Below are 15576 nucleotides of genomic sequence, written 5' to 3'. Positions count from 1 at the left end.
CATGGGTAACAACACAAAGATGTGATCAATTCAATGAAAAGGCAAAGTTCTCTAGATTACACTTAGAACAGAACAAGTGCCAATATACACACTTTACTATTTGCGAGGCACTGTCATACATACCTCACTACCTGACCAGTGAGGTAGGTTAGAACTTTTCACTCAGGTTTACAAACTGAATCTTAAAAAAGGAAAAAATAAAATAAAGGAAAGCAGAACCAGGATTCAAACCCAGAAACTTTCTATTTTTCTTTTCACACAAAAAGACCCAGTTGAGCACCAAAATTGTTTCAAAACACAAACTGAAGAAATGTGTAATATCTTATTTCCTTGTTAAAATATCAAGTCTCCTCACAAAAATCTTTAGAATAAATTAGCTTGAAACTTTTGATACTATGAGTACAAAGCTTCATCTAACAAAAGAAAATGCTGAAAGAAGTTGAAGTCTTCTTAAAGGCAGTTGCAACTAAGATGGCAAAGAATGTGTCACTATCTCGGGTACTAGATGGAGAAGCTCTGGCTTAGCAACTAGTCCCACTTCTGAGTGAAGGAGGCGCTACCCCAAACCCAGACTGTGTGATCTCTGCATCACTTGGTTAGATAATGCAGTCAGTTCGCTATAATGCCTGTTTTGAAAACACACATTTGCCCCAACATGATTGATTAGGGAACATTCTGAGCATACTAAATTTCAATTTCATGTTTGCATCTGTAGGATTCTGACTACCAGAAATCACTAGGTAAACACAGAAACTGCACCCAGCTGAAACAAGCTGAATAGGCCTACTGTAGACACACCTCAAATCTCTCTTTCTGTTCACCTCCTGTGGTATAAGCCACACCCATCCACATCTGGTATTACTTTCCCTCAGATTTCAGATAACTTTCCTTCCATCACATCACACAGTAACTCACTTGCTGCCATCCCTGAGGCCTACTTCCACAAGCAAACTTCAGGTCTTTTCCAAGGTAAAGTGCAGTAGTATTTAACCGTTTGCCATATGTAAAACTGTGCTATCATTTTTTACTAGGTTCATATCTTTGCTTTTAATGTTACTAATGAAGCTTCTTGTGTGCTGTGTCCACCCCATTTTCTGACAAGCCCAGTCGTTTTTACTGCATGATTTTTCACAGCACAGTAACTTTTAGGAACCCATATATTGATATAACACAACTGACTGCATGTAAAGCAATTAGAAATATACTTTCAACAATGTAATCATAAGTATTGGTTATATTTTTTTATAATTTACTCAAAAGAATGATACAAAGGTTTTACCAGTTAATGTGTAAAAAGGGTCTAGCATAAAGTCTGGTTTAAAATAGATGTTCAATAAATGCCCGTTTGCTTCATTTCTCCCTTCTTAAAGATTCTGTCTAGTCCTGGTTGGCTCAGTGGATAGAGCGTCAGCCCGGCATAGGGATGTCCCAGGTTCAGTCCCCACTCAGGGAACACATGAGAAGCGAACATCTGCTTCTCTTCCCCTCTCTCTCTCCCTCTCTACCTCTTCCCCTCTTGCAGCCAGTGAGTGGCTCAACTAGTCTAAGCATCGGCCTCAGGCACTGAGGATAGCTCAGGCTGATTCTAGTATTGGCCCCAGACAGGGGTTGTTGCCAGGTGGATCCTGATCCAGACATATGCAGGAATCTGTCTTTCTTCCCTTCTCTCTTTAAAAAAAAAAAAAAAAAAAATCTGTCTGTTCCCAAGCACTCATAATCAAAGGTTATCTTGTAATCTCCATGAGAGCTCTCTGAAAAATAAGAATAGCATATTAATGGAAGCCACTATCATAAGGAGAAAACCTTTTTAATTGGAACAAGCATATGTGAAAGCAGACAACAGACCCCTAAGGTTTTTTTCCCTAGGCTTATATTTTTAAAAGCAAGCTTTCATTTCTCCCTTTATGTACAGTCAGCTAAAACAACTGTTATAGACGACACAAAGAAATGTTTAAATAATCTCCTCTATAAGAAATCAAACAGAATTAAAAGTATCACTAGCATTAAAAGATTACAAATAGATGACATAATACTGTATAAGAGAACCCTAGAGATTCCACCAAAACTATCAGAACTGATCGGTGAATTTAGCAGAGTAGCAGGATACAAAATAAATATCCACAAATCAGTTGCATTTTTATATACCAATAATGAACTATCAGAAAGAGAAACTAAGAAAGAAATCTCATTTATAATTGCAAATTTAACCAAGGATGTGAAAGATCTGTACTCAGAAAATTATAAGACACAAAATAAAGAAACTGAAGAAGATACAAATAAGTAGAAGCCTATACTGTATTCATGGATAGGTAAAATTAGCATCATTAAAATGTCCACACTACCCAAAGCAATCTATAGATTCAATGCATTTTCTATCAAGATACCAATGGCATAGTTCGCAAAACTAGAATATTCCAAAAATTCACATGGAACCACAAAAGAACCTGAAAAGCCACTGCATTCTTGAGAAAGGACAAGGTTGGAGGATTCACACTACTTGATATCAGACCATACTACAAGGCTATAGTAATCAAAGTAGCATGGTACTGGCATGAAAACAGACATACAGATCAACAGAACAGAATAGAGAGCCCCAAAATAAACTGACGCCTTTATAGTCAATTAATATTTGACAAAGAAGGCAAGACCATTCATTCAATGTAGTAAAGACAATCTATTCAATAAATGGTGTTGGACCTGACCTGTGGTGGCGCAGTGGATAAAGCATCGACCTGGAAATGCTGAGGTCGCCGGTTCAAAACCCCGGGCTTGCCTGGTCAAGGCACATATGGGAGTTGATGCTTCTAGCTCCTCCCCCTTTCTCTCTCTCCCTCTCTCTCTCCTCTCTAAAAATTAATAAATAAAATTAAAAAAAAAATGGTGTTGGGAAAATTGGACAGATATTTGCAAACAAAAAAAGAAACTAAACTGGACCGCTTTCTTGCACCACACACAGAATAAACTTAAAATGGATTAGACTGAAATGTTAGAGAAGTTCAATGACTTGGAGTGGTAAACACACAACACCATATAGAGATGATGAATTAGAATTGCACACCTAAAGCCTATATAGTTTCATTAACCAATGTCACTAAAAAAAATTCAATTAAAAAATAAGATAACAGGCCCTGGCTGGTTGGCTCAGTGGTAGAGCATAGGCCTGGCGTGCAGAAGTCCTGGGTTTGATTCCCGGCCAGGGCACACAGGAGAAGCGCCCATCTGCTTCTCAACCCCTCCCCCTCTCCTTCCTCTCTGTCTCTCTCTTCCCCTCCTGCAGCTGAGGCTCCATTGGATCAAAGATGGCCCGGGCGCTGGGGATGGCTCCTTGGCCTCTGCCCCAGGCGCTCAAGTGGCTCTGGTCGCGGCAGAGCGACACCCCGGAGGGGCAGAGCATCGCCCCCTGGTGGGCAGAGCATCGCCCTCTGGTGGGCGTGCCAGGTGGATTCCTGTTGGGCGCATGGGGAGTCTGTCTGACTGTCTCTCCCCGTTTCTAGCTTCAGAAAAATACCAAAAATAAATAAATAAATAAGATAACAGCCTGACCAGGTGGTGGCGCAGTGGATAGAGCATCGGACTGGGATGTGGAGGACCAAGGTTCAAGACCCCAAGGTCGCCCTTGGGCTCAAGCTGGTGAGCCTTGCTCAAACCAGACGAGCTCGCGCTCAAGCTGGCAACCTCGGGGTCACTCGGTCTGCTATAGTCCCCCCCCCCCGTCAAGGCACATAAGAGAAATCAATCAATGAACAACTAAGGAACCGCGACGAAGAATTGCTGTTTCTCATTTCTCTCCCTTCCTGTTTGTCTGTCCCTATCCGTCCTCCTCTCTGACTCTCTCTGTCTCTCCCACAAGAAAAAAAAAGTTTAAAAAAAATGGTAACAATTTTCCCAATAGGTATAAGTAGAAATTTCAAATTACATCAGCTGAAAATATGTTCCTATTTTGCTAACCAAAGAAAATCTCAGTAGAATAGAGCATACCAGATAACAAAACATTAACCTCTCTCGTTCCTTTACTTCTACAGTACAATTTTTATTTTACTTTAAAATAGCTAAAAAGGATTGCTTTTATTAAATTAAAATTTTAAGAAATTACTTTAATTCCAAATTAAGTAGTTAACAATATAATTCATAGCTTACCTAAGAGGGAAAAACCATATGCAACAAGTTAAACTAGTTTTTTTAAATGTACAGCTTCAGTATCGATTTGAACAACATGCATCACAAACCAGTGTAGATAGACCAGGGAAATTCCCAAAAGTCAAGAATATAATCATGGCATAAAATTCCCTTCCCTCCACACCCTAACTTTTATACTAAGAACCATCACTCCTTTAAACCTCTTCGCTTGCACTTGCCATTAAGCATTGGCAAATGACATTCTTCTCCAAATAATTTTCACTAAGAATCTGAACTTTTTATCTGTTCAATATGGCTATTGCCTATAAACAGAGAGCGGAGTTGTATTTGGATGTGACCGCTAAGGGGTGACTAGGCTCACTGATTAAATGCCTTGATCCTTTTTTTTTTTTTTTTTGTGCCAGAAAGAGAGACAGAAAGAGGGACAGATAGAGACAAACAGGGAGAGAGATGAGAAGCATCAATTCTTTGTTGCGGTACCTTAGCTGTTCATTGATTGCTTTCTCATGTGTACCCTAACGGGGGTAGGAGGGCTACAAAAGACCAAGTGACCCCTTGCTCAAGCCAGCGACCTCGGGCTCAAGCTGGTGAGCCTTGCTAAACCAGATGAGCCCGCGCTCAAGCCGGCAACCTCGGGGTTTCAAACCTGGGTCCTCGGCATCCCAGTCCAACTGAGCCACCACCTGGTTAGGCCATGGCCTGGTCTTGATAGCCCAGCTTCCAGCATACCTTTCCAAATTCCAAGAATTCAATTTGATTTTTAGATTTTCTGAAAATGACTCAAAAAGGAACTCTAACAAAAAAAAGTCTCCTCCTCACATTTTATATTCATAATAGCATATACAGAAGTCCTTACCCCTGAGTTTGTGTCAGAATCTGCTGTAGAGCTTTATGAAACCAGGTTTGATTCCAGGTCAGGGCACACAGGAGAAGTGATCATCTGCTTCTCCTCCCCTCCCGATTCCCCCCCCCCCCACAGCTATGGCTCAAATGGCTTGAGCAAGTTGGCCTGAGGCACCGAGGACGGCTCCATGGCCCCACCGCAGGCACTAAAATAGCTCGTTTGCTGAGCAGTGGTGCAGGCCCCATATAGACAGGGTTTCACCCAGGTAGATCCCCATCAGGGCACTAGCAGGAGTCTTTCTGCCTTCCTGACTCCCACGTAATAAATAAATAAAATAAAATTTTCTTTTATTATGCTTTCATGATGGGAGAAGGACCACGAAAACAAACTAATACTATGATTCATCCTTAAATGATACTTCCAGGTTCTCACCAGGTAATACAGGTTTTGCCTGATATCTTACAATTACCTCATGTAGTAATGTACTCTACAAAGCCAAGGCCCAGCTTAACTCCCTTCTACAAAAATCTCTATGCAAGCACACAACCCAAAGCTCGCTCTTTCCTGCCCTGTAGTGACTTTTAACATTCATTTCAAGCAAACAGTATTTCTTAAATATCTATTATGGCAGTGGTCCCCAACCTTTTTTGGGCCACAGACCGGTTTAATGTCAGAAAATATTTTCACGGACCGGCCTTTAGGGTGGGACGGATAAATGCACAAAATAAAATTATACAACCGGCGTAAAAACTGTGGTATTTTTAAATATAATTGTCGAACTTACGAGACAAGCATCAAGAGTGAGTCTTAGACGGATGTAACAGAGGGAATCTGGTCATTTTTTAAAAATAAAACATCGGGCCCTGGCCAGTTGGCTCAGCGGTAGAGTGTCGGCCTGGCGTGCTGGGACCCGGGTTCGATTCCGGCCAGGGCACATAGGAGAAGCGCCCATTTGCTTCTCCACCCCCCCCCCCTTCCTCTCTGTCTCTCTATTCCCCTCCCGCAGCCAAGGCTCCACTGGAGCAAAGATGGCCCGGGCACTGGGGATGGTTCCTTGGCCTCTGCCCCTAGGCGCTAGAGTGGCTCTGGTCGCGGCAGAGCGACGCCCCGGAGGGGCAGAGCATCGCCCCCTGGTGGGCGTGCCGGGTGGATCCCGGTCGGGCGCATGCGGGAGTCTGTCTGACTGTCTCTTGTTTCCAGCTTCAGAAAAAATACAAAAAAATAAAATAAAATAAATAAATACATAAATAAAACATCGTTCACTTAAATATAAATAAAACAAAAATAATGTAAGTTATTTATTCTTTCTCTGCGGACCAGTACCAAATGGCCCACTGGACCGGTACCAGTCCACAGCCCAGTGGTTGGGGACCACTGTATTATGGTATATTATTCTAACCAACGGGGGGTATAGCAATGTACAGAACAGAGTCCTTATCCTCATTAAACCTGTATTTTAATTGTACAAGACATGCAATAAATTACTTGTGTATATATGTCAGATGGTGATAGTGATATGTAGAAAAAAGAAAATATGGAAGAAAATAAGGTTGAATTGAGGAGGACTTCTCCTGGTCAAGAAGACCTCTATATGACATTTAGAGGATATCTAAGCAGAATTCTGAGAGAAATAAGAGAAGAAATGAGCCATGTAGGTATCTGGGAGAGAAAATTCTGAAAAAATAGTCCTTTGCATATGATCCCTTAAATGGCCTAGGGTTTTTTTGTTTGTTTTTTTGTTGTTTTTTTGTATTTTTCTGAAGCTGGAAACAGGGAGGCAGTCAGACAGACTCCCGCATGCGCCCCACCAGGATCCACCTGGCACGCCCACCAGGGGGCGATGCTCCGCCCATCTGGGGCATCGCTCTGTTGCGACCAGAGCCATTCTAGCGCCTGGGGCAGAGGCCATGGAGCCATCCCCCCATGCCCGGGCCAACTTTGCTCCAATGGAGCCTTGGCTGTGGGAGGGGAAGAGAGAGACCAGAGAGGAAGGGGAGGGGGAGGAGTGGAGAAGCAGATGGGCGCCTCTCCTGTGTGCCCTGGCCAGGAATCGAACCCGGGACTTCTGCATGCCAGGCCGACGCTCCACTGAGCCAACTGGCCAGGGCCAAATGGCCTAGTTTTTATGTCCAAAAACAACTACATGAACAACAAAGATATGTCTGAGTCAATGCTCTGAGAGAACTGCATTATCAGAAGCAGAATTATTAAAAGAAACAAGAATGCACACTAAGCAAAGAGATGTCTTCAGTGAAGGGCAGTGGACCAGTAGCTCTCCAGCCCTCCAAATCCTACAGGGCACCATGTCTGCCTCTGTGGAAACTGTCTTTTAACTGTCTGAAAGGATAACACTTCACATGTGGCTATCTGCATTTAAATTAATTAAAATTAAAAATTCACTTCCTTAATCCCCTTCAAGTGTACAATAGCCACATGTCGCTAACGGCTGTCACACTGGAGCAGATAGATCTATAGAACATTTCCATCATCACAAAAAGTTGTATTCTACAGTACAACTGCTAAGTTTTCAGTAAATCATAAATATTAGCCTCGCCAACTTCTCTTACCACTTTTCTAGGAAAGGAAAATTCTGTCCTTTAGACTTTAAACTAACAACATAAATCACCCAGGCAAACATCCAAAAATAGATTAATGATGTACAATATTTTAAGTACTCCCAACTTAAATGTTTTTCTTAGAGCTCACACTAACATCTGAAGAGAGAAGAAAGCAAGCAGCAAGTCACCGACCTTCGATACCTGACTGCAAGGCACGAGGGTATGTCCAACTTTTCCAAATGGCTCAACTCTAGAAAGGTGGGGTTTGTTCTTCCCCGACAACCTCATTTCTCTTACCTTTCACCTACAGCCTACAAAAGCAGTGTAAAAATCTGGTAACATCTCTCAAACTATTTAGATAAACAGCATCAAGAGTAGGCAAAGCCATAATTTTTTAATGACCTAATTTTTCAAATTGTTAAAACAGTGTATAATTATAACAAAAAACCCCCACAAAAACCACTTCTGGCAAACACAAGTATCTCCTCTTGAAACTAAACTCCTACATAACATATATCACATTAAATTCATGACCCACCCTAGACCCCTAGACAAATTATAAACAAGACACATTTTGCAGATATTTGGGCCAACTTAAGAGAAGGTTTTATAGTCAGAAAACAGTAATATGGGGGCAAAAGATGGGCCAAAAATGCAACAAAATTAAATTTTAGATATCAACTAGACTAGAACAAGCCAGGGAAATCCACTACAGAAAGTGATTTTTTTTCCAAACTGATGTCTAAACCAAGTTTTTAAAAAAAATTAAGGCAAAAACATACTTCACTATTTTGAAATTGAAGTTTCAAATTTTATAAAACAAACTAGTTTCATCTGCAACACAGTTAACTACCAATAAGTATGGACAACTAACAAGGCAGTAGCTCAAAAACTGAATGCCACTGAAATAATTACCAACCTAGCAACACTTGATTACAAGTTATCAAGAGTACATATCCCAACTTTTCCTTTACCAAACGGGGGAGGGGGGAGGTTAGAGTCAAAAGCGCTAACTACTATAACAACTGAGGAAACAATTTTGAAAAAACAAATGCTAACTACACTTTTGGTTAGTAATATTGTCTTCATTCCTGATGTAAAAGAACAATAAGGACATTACATCTATCCCCTTTCCTTTCATTTAGTGATTGTCACAATTCTGCATATACCTTATCATAATAAATCCTTTAGCACTTTGATTTTAGCAATGAACTTAAATATTCTGCCCCACTATCACCACCAAAAGAAAAATTGTTTATAATGCTTAGTCAAAAATTGTTATTCCGCCTGACCTGTGGTGGCGCAGTGGATAAAGCGTCGACCTGGAAATGCTGAGGTCGCCGGTTTGAAACCCTGGGCTTGCCTGGTCAAGGCACATATGGGAGTTGATGATTCCAGCTCCTCCCCCCTGTCTCTCTCTGTCTCTCTTTCCCTCTCTCTCTCCTCTCTAAAATGAATAAATAAAATAAAAATTAAAAAAATAAATAAAATTTAAAAAAAAAATTGTTATTCCAAGGCCCTGGTGGGTTGGCTCAGCGGTAGAACATCCCTGGTTCGATTCCCAGCCAGGGCACACAGGAGTAGTGTCCATCTGCTTCTCCAACCTTCCCCCTTTCCTGCCTCTCTGTCTCTCTCTCCCCTCCTGCAGCCATGGCTCTATTGGAGTGAAGTTGGCCCAGGTGCTGAGGACGGCTCCATGGCCTCCGCTTCAGGCACTAGAATGGCTCCGGCCACATCACCTCCTGATAGGCATGCCAGGTGGACCCTGGTTCAGCATATGTGGGAGTCTGTCTGACTGCCTCCCCACTTCTAACTTTGGAAAAATACAAAAAAAAAATTGTTATTCTATGCGTTGGCCAGATGGCTCAGTTGGTTAGAGCAGTGGTCCCCAACCTTTTTTGGGCCACAACCGATTTAATGTCAGAAAATATTTTCACGGACCGGCCTTTAGGGTGAGATGCATAAATGTATCACGTGACTGAGACAAGCGTCAAGAGTGAGTCTTAGACAGATGTAACAGAGGGAATTTGGTCATTTTTTAAAAATAAAACATCGTTCAGACTTAAATATAAATAAAACGGAAATAATGTAAGTTATTTATTCTTTCTCTGCGGACCGGTACCAAATGGCCCATGGACCAGTACCGGTCCACGGCCCGGGGGTTGGGGACCACTGGGTTAGAGTATAGTCCCAAAGAATAGAAGGAGTGAGTTCGATCCTTGGTCAGGGTACACTTAGAAACAGACCAATGCCCACCCACCCCCATTCCTCTTCCGCTAAAATCAATAAATAAAAATTTTTTTAATTGTTTTTTATGAGTTGCTCAATTGTGGTACATCTATATCATGGAATTCTACTCAGCAATAACAAGGAACAAACTACTGACACACCCAACAACCTGGATGAATCTCAAGGGAATTACCGTATTTCTCCATGTATAAGACTCTCCCATGTATAAGACTCACCTTAACTTTGGGGCCTGAAATTTGAAAAAAAATGTATTACATAAAGTTATTGAACTCAACTTTTATTCACCATAAAATTCATACAATTCCTCATCACTGTCAAAACTCCCATTCATTAGCTTGTCCTCATCTGTGTCTGATGACAAATCACTGTCTTCAACAATGTGCTCAAAAACAAGCACGAAAAAGCAGGAAATGCAAGTAAAAAAATCTTCAACCACTGTATAAGACGCACCCAGTTTCTAGACCCCAAATTTTTCGGGAAATGGTGCGTCTTATACATGGGGGAATATGATACGTTGCATAAAAAAGGCTTATCCTAAAAAGTTATGTACTTTTTAGTAGACATTCCTGAAATAACAAAACTATGGAAATAGAGAACAAATTAGTAGTGGTACCAGAGTTTGAGGTACAGAGGACTGAAGGGAGGTGGGTGTGGTTCTAATAGGGCAAGAGAGGGATCTTGTGCTGATGCAACTGTTCAGTACATTGACTGCTAAGTAGTTATATAACCTACATATGTGATAACTAAAGACACAAATTAGTTCAAGTAAAATGGAGCAATTTGAGTAAGACTGGTAGATTGTATCAATGTTATGATACTGAACTAACAGTTTTACAAGACATTCATTTTGGGTTATCTGGGTAATGTGTACAAGGTATCTCAACGTATTATCCATTAAAACGACATGTAACTCTCTAGTTATCTCCAAAAAAAAAGTTTGATTTTTAACAAAATGTTACCCTACCAATTGGGAAGAACTGAATATAAACTGGATATTAGACAATACGAGGGAGTGACTAATAATGGCATGGTTTTACAGAACAAAGTCCTTATTTTTAGGAGATGCTTGCTGAAGCATTTAGGGATAAAGTATTATGTCAGCAACTTACTTTTAACTCTTATATGAATGGGGAGATGGAGAGCAAATCTAGCAAAACGTTGAATATTAAATCTAGGCAAAGGGTTTATGAGTGCTCCTTGTACTCTTCTACCTTTCAGCTTGAATTTTTTCAAAATACAGAACTGGGGGAGATTAAAGACATATTGCTATTCTAAAACTATGTTATAGTAGGACCTACACACCAATTAGTTTTAAAAGGTTTAAAAATGCCTGACCAGGCGGTGGCACAGTGAATGGATTGTCGGACTGAGATGCGGACGACCCAGGTTCAAAACCCCAAGATCACCAGCTTGAGCGCGGGCTCATCTGGCTTGAGCAAAGCTCACCAGCTTGGACCCAAGGTCGCTGCTTGAGCAAAGGGTTACTCTGTCTGCTGTAGCCCCACCGTGAAGGCACATATGAGAGGGCAGTCAATGAACAACTAAGGTGTTGCAACGAAAAACTGTTGATTGATGCTTCTCATATCTCTCCGTTCCTGTCTGTCTGTCCCTGTCTATCCCTCTCTCTGACTCTCAGTCTCTGTTAAAAAAAAAAAAAAAAAAAAGGTTTAAAAATAAATAAATTGTCCTGCCAAAACTATACTATAGTTGAACCTATACTCCAACTAGTCTTCGGGTTTTGGTTTTGTTTTGTTTTTAATTTAGTTTTTTTTTTTTAATTGTAGAGAGAGAAGAAGGGAGAGAGTAAGATAGGCACACAGATACAGAAACATCGATCTGTTGCTGCGTGTACCCTGACTGGAACCCGCAACCTCTGCATATCAGGACGATGCTTAACCAACTGAGTTATCCAGCTAGGGCTCCAGTTAGTCTTAAAACAAAACAAAACAAAACGGCAATAAGGATTTCAAAGAAACTAAGAATTACATGGTACTGGATGTGACTTTCTGATGTTTTTCAACATGAATCAACTAAATTTGTACAGCATGAGTATGTTTGTAAAGTCAAAATTAATTTAACATGGAGACTACTCTTCCCTGTTTCTAGAAAAACTGGATCCACAGAGTTGTTCTATTTTTCAAACCAGTAAAATAAATTTAAATCTCACGAGAAAAAGCTAACACTTTGATCCGCACAGTCCAAACTTTAAAACTCTTAAGTTTGACAAACAGTTCATTCTTTCACAAAGAAATGTTTGCATGAAAGGGGCAACCCTTACTCTAAATGCCAAATAAAAAATGTGCTATAACGTGTTACCTATAGCACCACGGAGACAAGGCAGTTTTTACAACGTAAACAGTCCCTCCAAACATCACTGCATTTCTGGTACTGAAAAACAAAAGCAAACTGCACATATTCTAAATGTAGGTAATAAGGGAGTTTCAGCTAGTGTCAGAAGACACATCTCATAAAGTTCTTATATTCTCTTTCCACTGCTGCTAAAATTCTCCATCGGTGTTAGTGTACTTTTAATCTGTAAACAAATCCTTGCCAAGAACTAAAAGCTCTTAACTTTCCACTTCCTACCGGACCGCCCCCACGCAAGGCGTCCCACCTCCCGAGGAGAGTAATGGGGTGGGTTGTTTCCCACTCAGAAACTGAAATTTACCCTCTCGACTCGAACGAGGAGGAAAAAAGCGAGGCCGAGAGGCTGAAGACTCAAGTAGGCAACTGACTATAAGGAGGGAGTCGCTAAGAAAGCTTCCTTTCCTCTTCTGAACTCTTTCCTGCCTTCCCTCCTTTCAGGTCATTCAGTGACTGCGGGCCGGGCGGGGACAGGTGAATCCCCAGAGGAGAGGAAGAGGGAGGGACAGACGATGGAGAGCCGCGCTCGGGCAATGAATGAGCCGTGCCGCATCCGCACCACCTGTTCCTTCCGAGGGTACCACCCCGATCTGCCGGCGGAGTTCCCGCACCACTCGGGCCGCGGCTTCTGCCCATCCTGCCGGCTTCCCTCCTAAAGACCAGCCAGCCTCTCCTCTCTTCGCTCGGTGGGGGACATGAAAGCCGGCAAACTGGAAGCCGGGAGCACAGGGCCTACTCCGGAACCATGGCCTCCGGATCAAGGGGACAGGAGGGGGAAGCCTCAGGTCCCCGGCGCACCGGCCGGAGCGGGACCCGCAGGGAGGGGCCTGCCCCGGAGTACGAAGGCGGGGTCCCGGGCGGGGGTGGCTCGGTGCCCGTCGGGCCGAGGTTACGGGTGACAGGCCCGTGGACCGGCTGAATCCTTCCCACTGCTTGCCCGGAACTTCACACTTACCAAGATCCGCTTGAAGAGCGCGTTCTCCTTGGGCGGGAGGCTCACGGCCGGCATCGTTCCGGCTCCTCCTGCTGCTCCCGCCACCGCCCGGCTCGGTCAGTGTGTTTGTCCGACCGCCGCCGCCGCCGCCGCCGTTCTCTTGGCTGCTTCAGCCTTAATTGCCCCGATCCACTGCCGCCACCGGGCCTCGGGTTTCACTGCGTCGCCCAACCCCGACACCCCCTGTCCCTCGTTGTCTTTTTTCCTTTCTCACTTAACGCTTGCCGCCGCCTCCCCCTCCCCCCCCACCACGGGTCTCCGTCGGCGGTTCACGTGGTAACTGAACAGACCGACAGAGGCAGCCAAAATGGCGGACGCGGAGGGCTTTCCCACCCGGGTCACACCTCCTAGTACGCAGGCGCGATGACCTCCTTTCCCCACCTCCTCTGTCCTGGAGCTTGCTGGGAAACTTAGAGGCTGGCCGGCGGGGCCGCGGCTGAGAGGGTCGCGGCAGGCTCCTCCCATCCTCCGGGTTCTGTGTGTTTCCCGGGCGCCGTGGAGAGCGAGGACACAGTGGTCAACTCTGGTTGCGACCGCCTCTGCATTAAAAATAGCTTTCCTGCTGTCAAACTGGCCTTTCATTCAATAGATCGACTCTCCCAGATGATCAGAGCTTGAACCCAAAGTGCTAAAATGTAGGTGTTCAAGAAGCGCTGTGTTTACAAAGTGCCTAAGTTGCAGAGGCGGGGAAAAGCCAGAGGGGACTTATAAACATATGGAAAAGAGGGGCCTTAATGGAGTCTGAACAGCCTGAAAGAGCTCGAGCAATTAAATGGACTTGGCTGGGGTACTTGTGATTTAGTTTATTCTTCAGGACGAGCCTGGAAAGATAGTCGTCAGCCAGATGCAAATTGTCATTTTGCACTGCCAAAGAAGCGTCTGAACGTTGAAGTGTGTATTTTTATTTCATTGTTGAGTCCATACAATGCGGAATTGACGACTGAGTCACCTTGGGGTAGTGGAGTTAGGGACATTGACTCCCCTGGGGCTGGCTTCAGGCTAGTGCTTTACATTGAGACTCGGTTTGAACTCCCTATCACCAGAAGTCCTCAAATCTTAGCCTAAGAGTAGCTGCCAAGGATACTGGAAAACTACTGCAGTAGGTAAGGTCAGAATATACCCACTAGTGCCTCTTCCATGTATATATCATTCATTAACAACCACAGTAAAACTTAAGTTTTTTAAGTGGTATTGCATTGATGATCTACAGTTTTTCACATCATATGAGGCATTGTTACCCTTGATTATTTTTGATGATCTCTCTCCAGATCCTGAATTCGATCCATAGCATTCTTTGCATCATGAATGATTAAATAATATGTGCAGTAGCTTTACTCTTTTAAGTTTCTTTGCACAGATACTTTACTGGTTTCAGCTTCCTCTTTCTGAACTCTGGGAGGTTTGAGTTAAGTTAGATGTTTCCCAGTGAAAAAATGTGGGACTAATGCTTGGGTTTTCTGCTAAATCAAAGCCCTCTCCTTTTGCCTGGATCATCAAGGGTTTTGGTAGTCAAATCCGGGAATGTCCTCAATTTCTGTGATCTCTCAAAAACTGTTTCATTAAGAAAATTGTATCTACAGGAAACTCTTTGCCTTTTGAAATATGGCCAGTTTTTTATCTTAACTTAAAAAATAAATAAACCTAATCCTGACCAGTGGTGGCTTAGTGGATAGAGCGTCACTGAAGACCCAGGTTCAAAACCCCAAGGTCCCAGGTTAAGCCAGGGCTCATCCAGCTTGAATGCAGGCTCAGCAGCTTGAGCTTCACTGACTTGAGCCCAAAGGTCACTGGCTTCAAGCCCAAGGTTACTGGCTTCAAGCCCAAGGTTGCTGGCTTGAGCAAGGGGGTCACTAGCTTGGCTTGAGCCACTCTCCCCATCCCCATCAAGGCACATATGACAAGTAATCAATGAAAAACTAAAGGTGATGCAACTATGAGTTGATCCTTCTCATCATCTCTCTCCCTTCCTCTTCTCTTACTACAATAAAAAAAATAAGATAAACCTAAGGACATAGATTGTATAAAAGGAGTTGTTGATCGGCCCTGGCTGGGTAGTTGGTTAGAGTTCATCTCCATACCCCAAGGTTGTAGGTTCGATCCTAGTCAGGGCACATATAGGAATCAAGCAATGAATGCATATATGAGTGGAAAAACAAATCAATGTTTCTCTCTCTCCCTCTCTCTCTACCTTCTCTCTCTAAAATCAATCAAAACATTTTTAAAAGTTCTTGATTTTAATAACCTTTGAAGTTCACTGCCCCTTTTAAAAGGTTTTTCTTTTAATTATCTGAACTATAAAAACATAGAAAAACTGTCTATCTTCAGGTTGTGTTGGATTTAGGGTTTTCTTTACTATTAGGTTTAAGGTTAGAGTTAGAGTTAGGGTTAGGTTTAGTGTTAGGGTGAGGATTAAGGTTAAAGTTAGGTTT

The 15576-nt window shown here is 42.7% G+C and overlaps 1 protein-coding gene and 1 long non-coding RNA gene across 4 annotated transcripts in view; one reads left to right on the top strand and one right to left on the bottom strand.

Annotated features, from left to right (window-relative positions):
• The window catches only part of NAA15 (N-alpha-acetyltransferase 15, NatA auxiliary subunit), a 72580-nt gene extending 58736 nt beyond the window's left edge, over positions 1-13844 (bottom strand). For 2 of the 3 annotated variants that reach the window (XM_066385374.1, XM_066385365.1), the window contains exon 1: positions 13109-13844. Coding sequence is in view for 2 of the 3 variants with exons in the window: in XM_066385365.1 (XP_066241462.1) it covers positions 13109-13162 (54 nt within the window). In the remaining variant the exon portion in view is untranslated. The remainder of the gene's footprint in view (positions 1-13108) is intronic. The other variant, XM_066385357.1, reaches the window with a different exon arrangement.
• On the top strand, positions 873-12020 carry LOC136405835 (uncharacterized). The gene is made up of 3 exons (XR_010751577.1): positions 873-969; positions 7681-7759; positions 11574-12020. It is a non-coding gene; the product is annotated as an uncharacterized lncRNA (long non-coding RNA).
• Positions 13845-15576: the final 1732 nt, after the last annotated feature.

The sequence above is a fragment of the Saccopteryx leptura genome, chromosome 1, assembly GCF_036850995.1.
Source record: "Saccopteryx leptura isolate mSacLep1 chromosome 1, mSacLep1_pri_phased_curated, whole genome shotgun sequence".
In the NCBI taxonomy this organism is placed as follows: domain Eukaryota; kingdom Metazoa; phylum Chordata; class Mammalia; order Chiroptera; family Emballonuridae; genus Saccopteryx; species Saccopteryx leptura.
Note: the sequence above shows the minus strand (reverse complement) of the source record. Positions and strands in the feature narration are given on the sequence as shown.